This window comes from Pan paniscus, chromosome 2 (assembly GCF_029289425.2).
Source record: "Pan paniscus chromosome 2, NHGRI_mPanPan1-v2.0_pri, whole genome shotgun sequence".
Taxonomy (NCBI): Eukaryota; Metazoa; Chordata; class Mammalia; order Primates; family Hominidae; genus Pan; species Pan paniscus.
In genome coordinates, this window is record NC_085926.1 from 169,480,713 (window position 1) to 169,501,799 (window position 21,087).

Here is a 21,087-nt window from a genome sequence, read left to right on the forward strand (position 1 = left end):
TGTCAGGTATATAGCATTTATAGGCATTTCAAAATAGTCACTTTGAAATGTTGAGCAGATTCATGATAGATTTTCAAGGCTTTGAATTATTTACATTTTAAAAGGTTTATCAGATATTGCAGTGTTAAAGATAAATTATTTGAACTTCTAGTAGGTAGTAATGGTGTCAGAGAATGACAGGTAATTAAGTCATACAGTACATCTTGTGTCCACATTTCATGCAATTTTTGCAGAATGCTGTACTATGTAAACTGCTACTGCAAAAAAAAAAAAAAAAGCAATTATTGCACTGAATTTTCCACAAAATCCCTCCAAGTAAATCTTATCACCTCTTTGCAGATGAGCATCTTGCCTTTGGGAAGATGCAATAGAAAAGGAACTTGCCATAGAAAGCAGTAGTAAGACTTCTTATACAAGACTAAGATTTTCATTAGCTCTCTCCTTCACCTTGTTTATTAATTCTACAAGCATTTATTGCCATCTCCTATGTGCCAAGCACTGGTTCAGGCTCTGGGGATACACTATGAACAAAATACAGTGAAGTCCCTGCCCCATGGAGCTTACATTCTAGTAGGGGGAGACAGACAAACACATAAATACAAAATATCAGAGGGTTCAAAACAGCTTAGAAGTATCTTGCCTGAATTCTGTTTACTGCATATCCTCATTCTTGGGCAATGATAAAGCGAAGAGAGAGGCCAACAATGGGCTGCAGCAATGTTGCTAGTCCCAGCTCTACCATCTATACATTGAGTGGATTTAAGTGAGTTCTCATCTGATCTGAGCCTCAGTTTCCTCATCTATAAAATGGGGAGAAATTGGATTAAATTACTTATAAGGGAAAGGGTCCTTTCAGGCTTTTTTCATGAGAGTAGGGTGCTGAAAATCAAGAGCCAGTTTGTTGACTCCTCTAAGGTTTAAAAAATATTTAAATATAAAATCTAAGAAATCCTTAGAGATCCCATACACTCAATACTTCAAATGCCAATCTGAACTTCTTTCATCAATAGCAAATTCTTATTTACAATGGCTATAGAATGAAGTCATTTTACCATCTTTAGCCATATGAAAAATAAGTTATTTACTTATAAAAACACTCATTTTTATTATTGGTTACAAAATCTCACCTTATTTGTGAAATGTTCCCTAGCTATGAGATCCTGCCCTTGATGTGACACTATTTCTCTCTTCTGCTAACCCCTATTCCTGACTTTGTGCTCCTGTTTAATTTTTCCAACTGAAGTATTAGCTTTATGAAAACAGGGATCGGCTGCTTGCTTCTTTGAAGAACAACCCAAATGAGAGTATGTCCAGGTAATCCATAGACACGTATAATCATTACACCTGCACTTTGTTTTACAGGTACAGGCCTTTTGGTAACCCACATTAGCTCTTTAGACTGTCAGAGTTGTTCAGCTTAGTAAAATTTAGTTTATCAAAGGGTACTCTAACATCCGAAAAGGAAAAACACGTTTCCAGACTAATTCACAGACTAGGGCATTGTAACTTCACTGGAAGCCCTGGTGAGAGGCGTTAATACATATTTAATAATGTAAGTGAAGTAGCACATATTTTATAATCAATTAATTTTTCTCAAAGAAGATAACGTAGCAGAAGACCTGAATGTCAAACAAGGTTAGACTCATACTTACTAACTTGGTAGGAGTTATGATGCCTCTGATTCTCTTGAAAGACAAACTGTATTCACTGGTTTGATTTTGAAATGTAGAGATCAAATTTCAATCAACCCAGCAGCTAAGGATGACAGGAAATTTTACAGGACTAGAAGGAATCATCTTCTCTTATCTGGATCTGATCCCCCTCGACACCTTGGGGGTTTCCGAAGGCTGTGTGCTCTCAGTTTTAGCTGGTTGTTATGTAATCAAATATCCCATGCATGTTTTTACATTTGATCAGGTGGGCCTAATCACAAGGACTCATGTTGTCAGTGCCTTTGGGAGCAAAATGAAATAAATCTCTGTCTCAATATTGGAATTTATTCCTTCCTGTTGCTTCGTGGTGTCAAGATATAGTGTCAATGTTACCAGAAGTGCCTAACACAGTCTACTGTGTAGGCTAAAGTCTGCCGTGTTCGTACAGTGACTGAAAAGGAATAATGACTATATCCTCTTACTACTTCAGGACCAGATGAGCAGGGGCATCCCATGTAACCATGAAGAATCTTGAAGCAGCATTACAACATCTAATAATAAACAATTTCTCAAACAGTGCCTGTATGAACTGCAAGATGAGGGCAGGTCCAGCTAGACATTGGCTGCATAAATGAAGATCAGAGAAGAATAAGGAGATTCAGACAACTTTTGGCAACCTAGATAACAGTTACCGGTAAATTCTTGTTACAAAGGAAATGGATTTTGGTATACGGAATTTGAATATGTGTTTTACTCAACAGAGTACATGCTACCAACAAGAATGCAGCCCCCTTTTTACAAGTTAGGCAGAAGGAATTATAAAGTCTTGCTGATGTTTAGAGTCCTTACATCAGTGTGACTGCAGCCCTCCCCAGTCATTCCAAAAGGTCCTTGGGTTGGATACGAGAATGCGTCAGGCCTGGCTTTGGCTATGACATCTCCAGGAAGTCACTGTGTGCAGTGTGGTCTCCAGGGTGGAAGTCTTTGAGCTGCCAATGAATATCTCTTAAGTCCAAACCTCCATGGGCACTATGGCCTCTTTGGTTCCAACAGAAGGCAGTAGGCTTTCTTCAGACAAGAAATAAAAGGGGAATTGCACCAAAAATCCACGGATCTTCTTCAGTTCCTCCTCAGCTCGAATGGGATCTTCCTTAGCTAATACGGGCTTGTTTATAAAGTCTCTCAGCTGAATTAAATTGTGTACTTCATCATTGGGAAGGCACCGGAAAACCTGATTAGAGCATAAATAGAAAAATGAGTGAAAAGTTTAAAAGCGAGCACATGGCCTTTATGGAAAATAATTATTCCAACAGACAAGACCTCTGTTGTATGAAACATATTATTAGTCTTATGTTACAGCACAGACCTGATTTAAGAGTTGGTTATCTTATAACCAACAATAGATAGATCTGCTACAAATAGATAGATCTGCTTCCATTTAAAAAATCATGGCTAGTGGCAAGAAATTACACTAATGTTACCCCACATTAAGGTTAATTTTTTTTGGATAATAATCATCCCTGAATTTCACTGGAGCTTCTGGTCTAAGAGGAATATTGCATATAATATTTTCCCTAACTTTTCTTGAAAGAGGCTCATATCTGTACCTTTACATAGCATTATCAATTGTTAATATGTAACACTTACTTTGCTGGTTGAAAATGAGTTTTGGATATCATAACACTTCACCCCTGAATACTTCTCTGCATGTATGTCTTAAGAATAAGGACATGTGCCTATATAATCACAGCACTATTCTCACACCTAAGAAAATTAATTATATAATGTCATTTAAGTTATGCTTCATACTCAGATTTATCCTGTTATCCCCAAAATGTCTTTTATAGATGTTTTCCCCCAAATCCAGGACCCAAATAAGGCTGTGCACTGCATTTGTAAAATTACATTTTAATGACTCTATGCACATGACCTATTTGATCATGGCCTTCAGTCCTCAGGATGAAATAAGGTTATACAGGGGTCAGGCGCATTGGGTCATGCTGTAATCCTAGCACTTTGAGAGGCCAAGGCAGGCGGATCACTTGAGGTCAGGAGTTCAAGACCAGCCTGTATCATAATACAAAAATTAGCTGGGTGTGCTGGTGGGCACCTGTAGGCCCAGCTACTCGGGAGGCTGAGGCAGGAGAATCACTTGAACCCAGGAGGTAGAAATTGCAGTGAGCTGAGATCATGCCACTGCACTCCAGCCTGGGCAACAGGGTGAGACTCCATGTCAACTAAAAAAAATAAAAGGAAAGAAAGAAAAGAAACAAGGTTATACGGACAGTAGACATGTTTCATTAAGAATAATAAGTTTCTCTGCTGGAAGGGGCTCTAAGAGAAAAATTGCGTATTTTCCCTAATTTTTTTTTTAAAGAGGTTCACGTCTGTACCTGGAAGTCATGAAGAAGAACACAGACTTATCCAACTTCTCACAGATGGTCAATTAGTCTGGGCTAGAACACAGCTTGAATAGTTTTCCCTGATGGGCAACTAGCTACTTTTCGAAGTAAGCTGTTCCACTGTTAGGCAACTCTTAACTCTTTTACATTCTTTATTATAACCAAAGGATAGACTTCACAGGCAATGCATTTGGTATGCATCAAATGGAGCTGGTTTTAAAACACCTTTCTAAAACTAGAGCTGTCCAACAAATGACATGTTGTTATTAATATTAACAAGATTCATCATAAGGATGAATACTGTTTACTATACACTATGTGCTAAAACCATTCACTAGACTATTCTTTGTCCTCATAACTACCCTTGTGAATATTCCTCCCAATTTATAGGAGAGGAAAAAGAGACTCAGAAAGTTAAGTCACTAAACACAAGGTTATAACACCAGCAATGGGGTGAGCTAGGCTGGACTCAGCTGTGGCTTGTTTTTTTATGCCATCTGCCCCTCTTCTCTTTGTCACTAGACATGTACAAAGGCTGGGTAACCAGGTGCTAAGGATGCTGCTGATGGGATTCCTGCATCACAGGAGAGATTGGAATGCTGCTAAAGCCTCTTCTAAACCAAAATCCACAATGCTTTTTGCCTTTGTTTTTCAGGGTCCACAGAGAGGTATTTTATTACAACCTGGACATGTATTAGCTTTTTTATGTTTATTAAGAATACCCTGTACCAATAATATGCAGAAATAACAATATGCTTTTTGTGATGAGATTCAGTGAAAAGAAACGGAGGAGGGGAATACGTGAACTTCACCTTGTCATAAATTGTAGCATTTCGAGCTGCTGTCGAAACCCACACCTCCTTGAAGAATTTGTCACTCACTGGATCCTGAATGTCCTCACTTGGGTCATCAAGATAGCCAAGGACAACCCTGAAATACAAGTGACCTCCACATTGAGTAACTGAGATAAAGCAGTTTGTTGCAGGATATATGTCTATTATATCTATCTCTATATATGCAAATATATATATATGCAAATTATTTGAGAGACCATGACCTAGCTACTCTCATATCCTCAGAGTGCCTGACATAAAAGAAACTATTGTCTGAATTGACCATACATAAACAGCGTACTAGACATAACAAAAAATTCTCAAGCAAACGAGACAAGTTTTAGAAGTGATATTTGAAAATTATAATAACTCTTGTACTTAGAGAAGGCTTTAGGATTAAAAAGCACTTCCACCTTAATCCTGTGTGGTAGGCGGGACAGATGATTCTCATTCTGTAGATAGGAAACTAAAGTCTCGAGGCACACTAGTAATGGAGTTAGAACTCAAACTGAGGGCAAAGCCCTTTTCCCACATACTTGATAGGCTGAAATAATACCAAGAAGACCTGTGCTATCTGGAAAGAGCAATAGGAAAATTGGCCTTGTAAGGCTTTGGCTTTTATATTAAGTGAAATGGAGAGTGTAGACGTCAGTGCAGAGGAGTGACAGAATCTGACTTACATATTAAAATACAGCTGCTGTATTGAGAACACACTCTGGGGGGCAAGGGTTGAAACAGGGAGCCCATTTAGGAGCTACTCCCATAATCCAGGTGAGGTATGATGGTGGCTTGGGCCTGGGTGGCAGTGGAGATGAAGATAGAGCCAACAGGTTTTACTGATAGAGTGAATGTAGGGTGTGTCAAAAAGTGAGGCATCAAAGATGACTGCAAGGTTTTTGTCTTGAGCAACTATAATAATGTACAGCTGTAGTCGCCTTTAGCTGAGATAGGGAATTCTGTGGGAAGAGCTGGTTTGTGGGAGATCAGGAATTCGATTTTGAGCCTGTTGAGACATCTATTAAAGATGCAAGTGGCAGTGCTGAGTAGGCAGTAGATAAATGGAACTGGGGATTGGGAGAGAAGGCTTGTTTAGAGATATAAATCTGAGAATTGTCCTCATGCACATGCTCATAGGCTCTATGTTTTTTTCTGAGTTCACCAAATAAGTGAGTATAGACAGAGAAGAGGACCGGGTGTACATCAACAGTAAGGGAGGCCGGGCGCGGTGGCTCACGCCTGTAATCCCAGCACTTTGGGAGGCCGAGGCGGGCGGATCACGAGGTCAGGAGATTGAGACCATCCTGGCTAACACGACGAAACCCCGTCTCTACTAAAAAAAAATACAAAAAATTAGCCGGACCTGGTGGCGGGCGCCTGTAGTCCCAGCTACTCGGGAGGCTGAGGCAGGAGAATGGCGTGAACCCGGGAGGCGGAGCTTGCAGTGAGCCGAGATCGCGCCACTGCACTCCAGCCTGGGCGACAGAGCGAGACTCCGTCTCAAAAAAAAAAAAAAAAAAAAAAAAAAAAAAACAGTAAGGGAGAGGAGGAGGAACCAGCGAGGCTGGAGAAAAGCCAGAGGATGTGGAATCCTGAAACCACACAAAGAAGTATGTCAAGGAGAACTGTCCAATTCAGATAAGAATTGACCACCGGCTTTAACAACTGGACATCATTATATTGTTACCCTCCTTGTATTTAAATAAATGTAGATTTGCATCATCATTTTAATGGCTGCAGAGTTTCCTATCACGTGAAATTTATTGAACCAATTAGTTCATTATGGACTTTTGGGTAATTTCCAATTTTTCATTATTATAAACAGTGTTACAATGAACATAGTTTATTCATCATATGTGATTTTGTACATTTCTGTGATTATTTCATTAGAAGAAATTTTAGAATTAGAATTCCTGGGTCAGAGAATATGCAAATTACTGCAAGAAAGGCTGTACCAAAACATACACTATTAAGCATGCATATTTTCCCAGTTTTCTCCAACATTATCAACTCCTGAAAAAGTTCAATTCTGTAGATATTAAAGGACACTCATTTTAGTTTTAGTCTGCACTTTTTCCACTGTATAAAAATTTTTTAAAAATGGATCTGGCACCATAGGCTTTCTAGGATTCTTGACTTTTATAACCTCAAAGTTCTGTTTCCACTTCAAATAATGTGCCTCCTTCAGACTACACGAGAATAACTTTTTTAAAAAAAAGATTTAAGAGATGTTTGCACATAGACATTGGCTGCTAATTGAGACTGAATGCACAATTTTACTGCATCAAATGTGAATGACAGTACAAATGATGACAGTAAGTCAATTACTATAATACCTTTGATTTGGGCCAGATTTAAGAAGCTGAAAATTGAGCAGAAAGAGTTTTTCTGTAACTTTGCTTTTAAATTAGAGCAAGAGATAAGCCAATGTGTCCACCAAACTATCAGGTAAAGGCTTGTTTGTAGAAAAAGTATTTAAATAAGTCTAAAATAGGCAATATATTATTTTCCCTGGCAGTATTTTAATTATAAGAAATTTATATTAAATGCAGAGTAAAAATAATATGAAGTACTCTGGATGTTCTTTTGAGGACTAAAGTTTGAGAGAAAACTAGTTTAATTTTATGTTGATGTATTTAATGAAAATTATTTAATATTTGCTTATTCATCAAAAAAAGTGGGACAGTAGGAAAACCACAAAAAATTATTTCTGTTCTTTCCGTTCCTCATATCTATCACTTTAAATGATTCTGAGTCCTAATTGTGTGGACAATGGTTTCTCTTGAGTGATGGTTATATCTGCAAAGTTTGGATAATTTTCTAGGACTTGAACTGTTCAGCTTATAGCTGTGAAATTTAGTGCATGTTTGATTCTGTCTCTATTTAGAATTGATTTCACATTGAAATAAGTCTCTGTATTTCTATTTTAAAATAGGCCAGATGGAAAATGGAGTGAAACTGCATTTTTAAGTGAAAAAAATGGTTGTAGTCTAGGCCACAATATTTATCTTTGAGAATGTTTCCTAATAAAAAGAGGCTAAAATTGACACAATGTTTTTGTGGTGCTTTTAAATATATTATCTGTGTTTGCCATTGGGGCAAAGTGAAAATAATTATTTAAGAACAACTGCCTCTTTAACACAATTTGAAAAATGCGAAGAAAAAGAAACAAAGTTAGCATAAGTATAAGATCAGCATTAAAAAAATGAATTATTTACTGTAGAATAATCTTCCTCCACACCAATAATAAAAACCCAAAGCTTTATTGAAGAACAATAAAATATTCATATAAATTGAAGCCCATACCTTGTTCTTCAACAAAATGACTCAATATTATAAAGGTGTCAATTCTTTTTCTTCATCTATAAATCTGCTATAATTCCAATTTTATAAAACTAATAAGAACTTGAGAGAACGTGAGTAAACAATTCTAAAGTCCATGTGGAAGAATTAATGTTTATGAATAACCAAGATTATTTTGAAAAAGAATACTAATTTGAAGAAGTGGTATGGCAAAAAGTAGTCTTAAAATGCACAGCCACAATAATTACATGGTATCACACTGGCATGCAAGTAAACAGACTTTCAATATGGCATAACAGAGAGACTAGCGAGAAGCCAGAACAGATAGTGATTCAGTGTATCTTAAAGGTGGACTGCAGATAAGAGAGGCGAAGAGTCCTACTGCGTATCGTAAGGTTCCAGATGATCTGGTTAGTTGAGAAAAAGAGTCAGGACCCCGACCTCACTTCTTACACTAAAATACACTGCAGATGTTAATTGTAAAAAGTAAAACCAAACAAGCACCAGGAGAAGACACAAGTAAATGTTTAATCTTAGGCTGAGGAAGCTATTCTAAGCATACAGAAAAAGGCAGGTGGGGAAAAAAAAAAAGAAAAAAACAGATTGATTTGATTAATAAGAATTGAAAAATTTCCCCCAAATTCTCCAAAGATGACTAAAAGCCAACAGGCAAACAAAATGTGCAACACATATGACAAAGGAATAAGCATCCTACACATATTTAAAATACTTATAAATCATTAAAAGAAAGTTAAACAACAACCCCATTAAAAAGTGGGCAAAAGACAATGGAAAAGACATTTTTGAAAAGAAGACACACAAGCAGCCAACAAACATTAAAAAATGCTGAACATCATTAATTATCAGATAAATGCAAATTAAAACCACACAAGATACCATTTCACACCAATCAGAATGACTATTATTAAAAAGTCAAAAAACAACAGATGTTGGTGAGGATGTGGAGAAAAGGGAATGCATATACACTGTTGGTGATAATAGAAATTAGTATAACCTCTATAGGAGACAGTATGGACATTTCTCAAAGAGCTAAATATAGAACTATCATTCAATACAACAATCCCACAACTGGGTATCTACCTAAGTTGTCCTAAAAATGACACCTGCACTTGTATGTTTATCACAACACTATTCACAATAGCACAGTGTTGGAATCAACCTAAATGTCCTGAGCAGACAATTACATAAAGAAAACACACACACACACACACACACACACACACCAGAGAAAACTACTCAGCCATAAATAAGAACGAAATCATGTATTTTGTAGCAACATGCATGGAGTTGGAAGCCATTATCCTAAATGAAATAACAGAAAGTTAAATACTGCGTGTTCTCACTTATAAGTGGGAGCAAAACAGTACATACACATGGATGTACAGAGTGGAATAACTGACGTTGGAGACTCCAAAAGGTGGGTGGGTAGGAGGTGGAGTGAAGGATGAGAAATCACCTAATGGGTACAATGTACACTATTTGGGTGACAGTTACACTAAAAGCCCAGACTTCACCCCTACACAATGTATCCAGGTAACAAAACTGTACCTGTACTCCTTAATTGTATAAAAATAATAAAAAAAGAAAGTTAAACCTTCCAGCGTAATGGGCAAAGGATACAAATAAACTAGGCAATTTATGAAAAAAATTATACGTGGCTAATAAACACATTTTTAATTCTAAAAAATGTGAATTAAAATGGTGAAATTCCATGTGAAATCTAACAAATTGGTGAAGATTAAATAAACTCAGTCAAGATAGAAGGAATAAGCCCTCTAAAATATTGCTAGTGATATAATAAGAGATAAAAGGAGACAATAAAGAAGGTGAACAAGAAGGTATCTACAAACATACCCATTTTTTTATATCAGCAAAAATATCTGCCAAACAATGAGGGATTAAAGGAATTATGGCATACACTTACAATAAAATATAATGTAGCCATTAACATATTATAGAAGAATACTCGATGACATGGAAAATGTGTGTAACATTGTTTAAATAATAAAAAACATGTAGGCCTGCAAAATTCTAATTTTGTTTTAAAAAGGGAATACAATATATTAATATCTATGTATAGAAAAAAGTGGAATGACATATACCAAATGTTAAAACTGTTATCACAAGGTGATGGTATTACAGATGAATTTAATTTTCTTACTGGTTTTCTGTATTTGCCAAATTTGTACATAAAAATGTGCTGTAATCAAAAACCTCTACCTTCTATAATTATTACACATTTAAAAAGTTATAAAGAAACTCATGACTTTAAAGAGAATTCTTAAGTTCTTATGGAACTGAAAAGATATAACATACATTCCAGCTTACAAAAGGAAGTATTTGTCTTTTATGTATGCCGCAGTAGGCAATCAATGGGTTAATTAGCAGGGTACCAATTTTTAAATTCTCCTCTGCTAAACAAAACAAATTACCATTAGAAGCTAATTGAATTATCAATGGTTTGAAAATCTTCTTACTGGCAAAACAAGTAGTAACAAAGGCAATAAATACAGCAATAAAAGTTGTTAGAAGGTATTGATAGATTTTGAGGGATGGATTTTTTGAGCTACTTAGACAGAGACAGCAGAAAGTCTCTACAACTGAGGCTTAAGTTGGTCTTGGAAGCCGAAGTCTGGATTGGTAGGAATGAGGGAAGTGGCCTCTGCCTTTGCCGGGAGTTAAGTGCTCACTAAGCGCCCATCTGCAAGTGAGCCAGTTTCCAAAAGGGACCATTTAACACAAAGAAAACAACAGGCTGCAGCGCAGTGCCCTTCCCGCAAGGGCATAACACACTGATCTTAACTATATCGGGGCCACCTGCTGCATCCCACTATACAGGCCGCACCAAAATTGCATTATGGCAAATATAGTTCTAGAATCATAAAACTGTGGACTTCCTACAAAGGCCTAGAGTTGGGAGAGTAGTCAGGGTGTTCCACAGCCGGTGGGGAAATGAGTGTCTGCAGGGAGCAAGGGAAACAGTGAAAGGAGACGAGATTATATTACTTGTTCCTTGTGAGATAAGAAGCCATTGGACAGTAGTGAGCAGAGAAGCAACATGATCTAGAAGGTTCTAGAGGGACCACTGTGTTGAGAAGACACAACAGGGGACGTGGACAGTTACAGCGCAGCCCTTGAAAGTTCTAAATAACACTTTATTGAATGGACTTATTTAGGATCGCACAGCTGAAACGAGCCCAGCTTCCTAGCCCAGTATTCTCTCTGCTTCACCACAGATTAGTTTAAAATTTGCATCTTCTTGCCAAAGATCAGGGATCTTCGACACCTGGAGTCATTTTAGACCTGAAAACAGAAGTTTCCACATTTAAATTTTACACCAGCAGTCACTGGCATACCCCTTCAATAATTTTTATTATATCCTTGTATTACTGGAATTAATTTGATTTTAAAAACTTAAATGGAAGCTGGAGGGTTTGACCTGGTCTAGTCCTAAATCAGTTAAGGACTAGTATTTAATTGGCTCACGTCTGTAATCCCAGTGCTTTGAGAGGCCAAGGCAGGAGGATCACTTAAAGCCAGGAGTTTGAGACCAGCCTGGGCAGCACAGCGAGACACGGTATCTACAAAAAATTTTTAAAAATTAGCTGGGTGTGGTGACACGGGCCTGTAGTCCCAGCTACTCGGAATGCTGAGCCAGGAGGATTGCTTGAGCCTAGGAATTCAAGGATGCAATGAGCTGTAACTGCACCACTGCAGTTTTTTCTACTGCACGTGACAGTAATAAAAAGCTATTAAAATAAAAAATATTCATGTACCACCTAAAGTCATTTCGCATACTACTGGTGGTACATATCCTATATTCTGGGACACACTGTTTTAGATGAAGAAGAACCTAGGATGACCCATGTGCTCAGGGCTAGCAGGGCTGGGTCCCAGCAACTGCTGCAGTGGAAATGCATCAGAGAGACACACTTTGGCGGACTGACCTAAAGCACTGTAGCCGAAGTCCTCGGGCAAACCGGCCAGCTTGGTACTCTTTTCCATCCATTACTGAAGGAACAGTCTCTGTATCTTGCACAATGACAGCCATTTCACTGTCACGCTTTCCCAGCATGCTGCGGTCATTTATGTTGGCAGAGCCTGTAAGGAGAAACAGTGAGGCTGAACAACCTTCCTGTTGTGGCAGACACTGTTGGTTGCCCTCCCAACTCAATTCATCCTTGCAAACAAAACCGTAATTTTGTCCAGGTTTTCAAGGGAAGATGTGTTTTTAGGGAGGTGGGGCCCTCCCTAACCCAGGGGTGAATCTTAATCAGTCTAAGCCAGCCATGGTAATTTCATTATTTTTATTAGTGACTGGCTTAGAAATGGGCTCTTGACATGGTGCTAGCCAATGTGACATGAAGGAAAGCTTCTGAGAAAGAGTTTCCCCTTTGTATAAACACACAAAAAATGGATTCTGTCTCTTCCATCCTTTGGATATCTTGGCTTGAAGGGTTGGAAGAAGACATGATTCCAGGAGCTGCTGCAGCCATTTCACAACCACTAGAGAACAAACAAAAAAGCTTAAAAAAAAATGCTAAGTAGAAAAAAGAGCCAGGCATGGTGGCTCATGTCTGTAATCCCAGTGCTTTGAGAGGCCAAGGCAGGAGGATCGCTTAAAGCCAGGAGTTTGAGACCAGCCTGGACAATATAGCAAGACCTGGTCTCTACAAAAAGTTTTTAAAAGTTAGCTGAGTGTGGTGACGCATGCCTGTAGTCCCAGCTGCTCGGAATGCTGAGGCAGGAGGATTGCTTGAGCCTAGGATTTCAAATTTGCAGTGGGCTGTAACTGCACCACTGCACTTCAGCCTGGGCCAAAGAGCAAGACTTCATCTCTAAACAAAACATAAAAATAACAATTAAAAAAGAAGAAAGATTCTGGGTCTTTAAGTCATTGAATTAGCCAACCTTTGAATATTCTTACCTTCTGTCATGTGAAATAATATATTTTCCTTATTTTCTACATTGTTCCTTATTGTTTCACACACACTTCTAGTTGAGTTTTCTACCTTGTGGCACAAAAGATTCTAGCTGTTACAATCATCAAGCACTTGAAAAAAGGCATGCCTACCAGTTCAGTAGGAAAGATGGCTTTGCTTTTGGAGTTAAGAATCAGGCTCTCTGTAGGCTTTAACTCAAAGTCACATAACTGTGAATGTCAAAACTCAAGAGTACCTTCATAATTAATAGAGTATAATCTCAAATACAGATTGTCGTTTGTGGCTTTGGGCTTTCTGCTTTCTTGCCTCCCTCACTTGTGTAGCATGCCAATAGCTTCTGTATCAACTTTCCTCCATTCTATTTTTTAAAATTATTAATTCTCTTTATTAGCTCAATACCTTGTTCATTCAAGGAGTCCATTTTTTTTTTTAAATCCAAGTGAGCTGAGAATGTTGACTTTCACATGTGAAGGGCAAATATTTTGCTATTAGTTCAACCTGTGCTTTCTGCAGTCCTCTGCTGTGTATTCAGGAACCTCATCATGTTTTTTTGCATTAATCTCTGCAGATTCATGCATTTGAATCCTTGAGGTGTCCTGCGAACTACAGAAAGGGCCTGACTGACTCTTCTTGTTCCTCTTGCTCTAGCTGCAACAACTCCACTGCTTCTTCAGACGTGGAGCAGAAGGGTCAGGTTGAACAGGCACCCTGGCGGCCCTCTGACTGGGGCAGCCAGAGCTGTAAGGTGACAGCAGCCCTACCAGAGCTCAAATGGTGAGATGAATGAGAAAAGCTGCCCTTTCCTGAAGAGACTTTACTGCCTGTTGCCAGAATATTGTCATGTAGTTAATATATAAATCTATGATGACTATGGATGTGAGTGTTTCCCCATGGTGGCCCTGGGTAACAGAGAAAGGATCGAGCACCCTACAGAAATGTGAGAATGCTACTGGAGTGCTGCTGAAAAGTGGGAACCTTTGAAACACTTTGTTTTGTTAGCACCAAATCATCCTTTATACATAGACTTACATCGTGGTTATGCTATAAAATTTGCAGCTATATCTTTGAGCTTGACAGTTGCCCCAACATTAATTTGGGCAATTCACTTAATCTTTCTCAGCTTTAATATAATCTTTCATAAATTGAGATAATAATATAGACCTTGTAGGGATATTGTGGGAATTAAGTAAGACCATGTGAAAGCACTTAATGATTTACAAGCTGCTCTACAAATGTTAATTATTACTGGCATTATTATCAGATCCTTGTTAACTCTATAATATCTGCACCGGAGAACGCTGCCATAGGAACCGACCATTTGATGGAATGTAGCATTTGTTTAAAGAAGCCTCCTCTCTGGCTTAATCGCCCCATGTGTGAACTGTAGGAGCTCAAAGATTGAAGTTCCCATATTGCTACTTTAGGACTTTTACTGTGCCCCTGGAGCCAGCAGAGGCCGCTGTCAGGCGGGGGCTGCTGGATTGAATTGACATCACTGCTTTGTTTAGGGTCAGGAGAACCTGGGATGTGAGCCAGCCTGGAGAGCCCCCTCCGCACACACATTCTCCCACGCGCCCCCATTCCTCTCCCACCACAGTGGGCCCCGACACTCCCAAGGTGAGGAATACATTTCCAGCGTTCTGAGCTGGAATTATTAGACAGAGGGTGTCGTTCTTGTATTTTAAGGGCCAACATGGAATTACCCAGATAACTGACTCTCCACCACATTAAATAAGTGTGTTGGCTGCTATTTAATAGGCATGTGAGGAAAGAAATGAGAAAATTTTAGATGAATGCGTAAATTAGATATAATAAGATATGATGGATGTAAATGCTCCCTCCATTCGTTCCTGTATTCTGAAAATCAAATTCAGAAGAACAGTTGTAGTATTACCCTATTTTTATACAACATATGAGGAAGAAGACAGAACAAGAGATCTAGAAAGATACACACTGAACTGTTAACAATAGTAGGTGCTTTTCAGTGAAGAGAGAGAAGAAAATAAGGGGAGTTTTGGTCTTTTACTCTATAAGCATCCTTCTTGTTTATATGACCTGTTCTGAGTCTGCTATTAGAAAACATTCTAAAAATTGTGAATATGGCAAAATACAAAAGGCTATATGAAAATATGTGTGTAAAACTTAAGCAATAATAAAATAGTCATCACTGAATTTATTACCCTGGCCAAAAACAATATTACCACATCCCAGAAGGCTTTGTGCACCTTCCCATGCATACCCTTCCCTCCCCAAGAGGAAGACTTGATGTTTAACTTTGTGTTCATCATGCTCTGAATGTTTTCCTAAACAACAAAAAAAGAGTTTACTTCTGACTTGTTTTTAATTTATATAAGTGGAATCATATATCAGATAGTCCTTTGAGATTTGCTTCTTTCATTCAGTCTTATGTCTTTGAGATTTAGCTGTACATAATTGTAATGCATTTCTTTTCCTTGAATGAACACACTAGGGATTTCTTTATTTATTCTGCTATTGATGGATGTTTGGGTTGCTTCCAGAGTTTTGCTGTGATGCACAATTCTGCTCTACATAGCTGAGTATTTGTTTCTTGGTATAGACATGTGTGAGTTTCTTAGGCTCTGTATGTAGGCGTGGGTTGCTAAGCTGCAGGGTGTATGACTTTACTAGGTAACACCAGAATGTTTTCCAACTTACACTCCCAACAGCAGTGGAGGGGAGTCTGTATTGCTCCACAGCCATGCCAATACTTAGATTGCCCAACTTTTAAATGTTTGCCAGTCTGGTATTTTTAAAAACTCTTATTTGTCTCATGTTAATGAGAAGCAACATTTTTTCACATGCTTATGAGGCTTGGGTATGTTCTTTTTGATGAAGTTCCTATACAATTTCTTTGCCCATTTTTCTTTGGACATTTGTTTTTTCTTACTGATTTATAGGAGTTCTTTATGTGTTCTGTATATTAAATGGGTTGCAAATATTTCAGTTTGTGGTTTATCTTTTTATTCTCTTTACAGTACCTTTTAATGAAGAAATTTCTGAATTTTAATGCAGTTGGATTTATCTTTCCTTTCCTTTGTGGTTTGTGCTTATTTTGTGTGTCTCACTTAGAAATTGTGAATCCTTGTGTGGTATGCAGAATAGCAGCTCTCCAAAATGTCCGTGTTCAAATCTCCGAAAACTGTGAATATATGTTCAATGGCAAAGGGGAGCTAAGGCTGTATATGGAATTAAGGTTGCTAATCAGCTAACTTTAAAAATAGAGTGAGTAGCCTGGATTATGCAGGTGGACCCAATACAATCATAAGATCTGTAAAAGTGAAAGGGAGTCAGACTGAGTTATGATTACAGAAGAATGGGTTGAGACTTTTGGGGATTTTCAGAGATAGAATGTTGCTGACTTTAAAGGTGGAAGAAGGGGCTGTGAGCCAAGGAATGCAGGCAGCCTCTAGAAACAAGGAAATGGACTCTCCCTAACGGCCTCTAAAAGAATGCAACAGCCCTGCTCACACTCTGATTTTAGTCCTGTGGGACTCACGCTGAATTTCTAACCTACTGAAGTGTCAGATAATAAATTTGTGTTGTTTTAAGCTACGAAGTTTGTGGTCATTTGTTACAGCAGTAATGGGAAACGAACGCACCAACTCTACCCCGTTTTAGTTTGTTTTGAAGGAAAACTGGTTCTTCTATTGAGCACACTGGGCTACTCTGTCTTTTCTGCCTACTTGTATTTCCTTTGCCTCCAGGTCAGAAGTTCTCAGCTCCGACCACACATGAGCATTACCTAGGAAAGCTAACAAGGAAGCTTTTTAAAAAATACTGATGCCAAAAACAAAACCAAAAAAAACCCAAATGCCTGGCCCCAAACCAGACCAACTAGATCATAATTTCTAAAAATAAGAACCAGGCATTGGTATACCACTCCATCCCTGTATCCATTGTTAATTCATATTTTTGTTTTGATCCATTTAAAAGTAAATTGCAGACATGAGGAAATATCCCCCTCTTTACTGGGGCAGCCCTTCAACTCCAGCCTCTCATCTGCCACAGTGAAGCCTGCTCTTTAAATCCTGAGACTCATGAGCTCGACTTAGTTTCTCCTCCTACCCACACTTGTTGATTGCCCCTGAACCTTCTTGTTCCGGTTTGGCAACATCCATCCTAGTGTTTCTGCTCTCATATGGAAGGAGTAGCTGCCTCTCCTCCAGCCAGTGATCTCTGGGAGGGCAGTGGCGCTGTTTTACTCACGTTTCGCATCTCTCTATTGTGCTTTGCAGTGGGTTAGTGAACATTAAAAACAACCGTTTCACTTAGTCATCAGGATAAGCTTAAAATCTACTTGAAGGGGAGCTTGGCTTTGTTTTGGGAACCAAATATATGTGTGTCTGGTTAAAGGCTAAAATTAAGATGGGTAAGAAAACTGGATTTGGTCACAGATTTCATGACCAGCAGGGTTACCCAGGGCCACAGGCAATTAAAGCTATGCACAAAAGAGATCTTCAGTGTGAGAAAACAAATATTTCCTCATGAGGAGTAAAATGAAGATAAATGGTCATTTTTCTTATGTCAGCTATTCAATCATTCTGGCATAAGTTTGCCATGGAAGAAAAATTAATCATACATTACTTAAACCTCCTTTAAATGTTTAAATACTTGCTTAACACTTGTAAAATATTCTCAACCTAACTTCTCAAACTCCTCTCTGAGAATTTTAAACACTGTTTTCTGTGTTAGGAACTTACATAGGGTGAATGTGTTAGAACAGTAACAATAAGCCTGCTTATTCTTGAGTTTCCACCGAGATATAAAGAACAAAAGAAACTCTGGATTTTTTCCTTGAGAGAAATCGATTCTCTAAGGCACTTGGGGAAGGAAAAAAGGAATCCAGCCTCCAAGGACTAGCAAGTAAGACCTCTTTAGACTCCCAGAGCCACATCCTCAGTTTCAAGAGAATGTGTAAGAATTGTGTGCAAAATTGATCAAGTATTGCTAAACAAAATAAATTGGAGTCTTTGAGTGTTTAGAGACTTTTCCAGAAAATAAGTCAATTAAAAACCTCAACAAATTTATTTAACTGTTAGCTCTGTTACCGAAAACTAATTTGTATTTATACTTCATGTAAAGTAAACGAGGCTGAAAGTCAAAATGACCTTTCAAAAAAATATTTACATCTGTCAGTTTTTACTTCAAGGCTTCTGAAATCTTGGTGAAGAAACATGTGGCTTTGTTTATTTTTCCATTTCAGCAAACATCAATAGTTTTTATTTCTTACTGTCATTGTCAAATTTAATTCCAAAGTATTCTGAGATTTGCTTTTGAAGAGCAAGTCAGAGTAGCTCAGGAGAAATAAATGAAATCTTGTGTATTAGGGCAAATGGGGGAATAAATAAACTCCTAAAGAGCTTTTATCCCTATAGGCCAGGAGATAAAAGAACAATATTTTTTAAATGTGCTATACAAATATTAAAAGTGTGTATGTGCGTGTGTGTGTGTGTGTGTGTATCTCACCATACTGTGGTTTACACAGTTTCTGGCTATAGACAAGGAGATAAAAGAACAATATTATTTTAATGTGCTATACAAATATTAAAAGTGTGTGTGCGTGTGTGTGTGTGGTGTGTGTGTGTATCTCACCACACTGTGGTTTACAGTTTCTGGCTTCAGAACTATGTTTCTTTTCTATTCAAATCATGTTCCAGATAAGAAGACAGTCTTATTCCTCTCAGATATGAGATATGTTTTCTTTTCTCAGTGGAGAATAGAAAGCATATTTATTGTCCAAAATTTTCAAAACACTCCATGACATTTAGTTTCTCAAATAATAGGAAAGTATCTTATTATAGCTGATAAACTATATTTCATTTGAAACAGATGAGCAGAATTCCCATTAGTAGGACACATCATCTCTCTAAATAACATGCCCCAGACTGGTTACCTCATTTACCTGGTTGATTATTTATACTCTATCATCCTGGACTTCCAATATTCATTTTATATAATATTAATATTAGAAGTCAAAATAATTCAATGATGGAAGAATGAAGCTTTCTATGTATATAAAAGAATGAAGCTGAACATCTACCTCTCTTGTCAAGCTAATCTAATTTGGGTAGAATGTACAAGTTATTTAGGAGAGTAACTCTCCTGAATTTGTCAGTGGGAAGAGGCCTTTGGAAAAATCTCCTGTGTATCCTTGACAAGAAAAGACTGCAGACCTTAGTGCAGGGCTACATCCTATCATTAGTACACAATTCCCACTTCACCCACACACATCAACAAAGTTGGACTGCTCTACATCCTAATTAATGACATGAAAAACATGCATGTTAGGAAAAATAGTGGTACGCATAGAGGCAGCAATATTTTACCATCCTTCTGATTTTGACTTTTGTACAACTTCAGATCTGTGGTAATGGTTAGGTGGATGTGGTATAAACACATACAAATTACCACAAGGTACTCACTTATGACACACTTTCCCTCCCCATTTATCCCCCACCAATCCCTGAAATCTGGGCACTTGGATTGTAAATAAAAATAAGGGGATAGCTGGGTGTGGTGGCTCGGGCCTGTAATCCCAGCACACGGGAGACTGAGGTAGAAGAATCATTTGAGACCAGCCTGGGAAACACAGCGAGACCCCCATCTCAAAAATAGTTTTAAAAATTAAAAAAATAAGGGATTAATAAAGAATTAGTGAAATCTGGCACATTATTGGACTGCTGGGTTAAACAGCTGCCTCTGGATTCTGCAATTTTCACGAAGTCCATTTAATTGCTCTGTACCTCTGATTCTTCACAGATAAAAATAGTTTAGTTCACAAAGAGATGATAAATGCTTGAAGTGATAGGTACTGCAATTACCCTGATGTGATTGTTATACATTGTATGACTGTATCAAAACATCGTATGTACCCCATGAATATATACACCTATTCTGTACCTATAACAATTTCAACAACTGGGTTAGAAAGGATGTAAGAGAAAAGGATGGCTTCAGAAATGTTTTAGTTATGGTGTTACTGTCTGTTTCAAATGCAAAGGATGCTTAGGAGGAATAGCAGCAAACATTTTTGCATGGGGTAAGTCAACTGGCAAGGAATACAATTATAGACCATATACTGTACTTACCAATAATAACAGTGTTATCATCAGCAATTAACAACTTGCTGTGGACATAGATAAGCTCAGTGACTAGGTTTCCTTCGAGCTCTGCGTGTGTTCTAAGACCACAGAATGATATGTAATTTATCCACTGATTACCAACTGCAAATTTAAAAAGAAATTATTAAAATTAATATGACCAAGCTCAATAAATGTACATTAAATCTTATTGTTTCTCAAAACATACTACTTAGACTGTTCAGAATAGATTGTATATTATATGTACATGTTTTCTATTTCAGAATTCATCCAGGATTTATTTTTGATATCTGAATTTCATATTGTCAGTCTGAATGGCTTTCTCTCTCTCTCTCTCTCTCTATATATATATAAATATTTTTTTAATTGAAGTGTTTTCTGTCTTCCCTTTGCTAAGGCAATCCAAAAAGCTATTCATATATGAACATTTTATTTTAATGATTTGATGAGTTAACTACTGAAGAGTGATGGTTAAAGCTGAGCTGGAATAGATTAACCAAGACTTCAGTGTGGCATTTGCTTCTATCCTGCTTGACACTTGCTGCAGTTTGAATCAGATGCAAGGTGTGTGCCAAACCACCTGATGCTACATCATTTGTAGCATATTCAGCGTGAAGCATCAGTTAAATTCTGCAGACTTTGGGTAAATAAAAATGTTGGCAATGAAAAACCACTCCTCCCTTTAGATCATTAAAATTAGGAAATAGAAGAATCCTTACTACATTAGACTTAGAATTTTCTTCAGAGCAAGCAGCACCAGGTTTGTACTTCAAAATATTGCCATCCATCTCATCACATGGGGGCCATTCACATGA

The 21,087-nt window shown here is 37.8% G+C and overlaps 1 protein-coding gene across 3 annotated transcripts in view; it reads right to left on the reverse strand.

The window, feature by feature from the left end:
- Positions 1 to 439: 439 nt before the first annotated feature.
- The window catches only part of PLD1 (phospholipase D1), a 211,984-nt gene continuing 191,336 nt past the window's right edge, over positions 440 to 21,087 (reverse strand). For all 3 annotated transcript variants that reach the window (XM_034957720.3, XM_063603007.1, XM_034957721.3), the window contains 4 exons: positions 20,261 to 20,395; positions 12,156 to 12,309; positions 4,867 to 4,984; positions 440 to 2,883 (listed from right to left, as the gene is read on the reverse strand). In XM_034957720.3, coding sequence (XP_034813611.1) covers positions 2,659 to 2,883; positions 4,867 to 4,984; positions 12,156 to 12,309; positions 20,261 to 20,395 — 632 coding nt within the window. In that variant the 3' untranslated portion in view covers positions 440 to 2,658. The remainder of the gene's footprint in view (positions 2,884 to 4,866; positions 4,985 to 12,155; positions 12,310 to 20,260; positions 20,396 to 21,087) is intronic.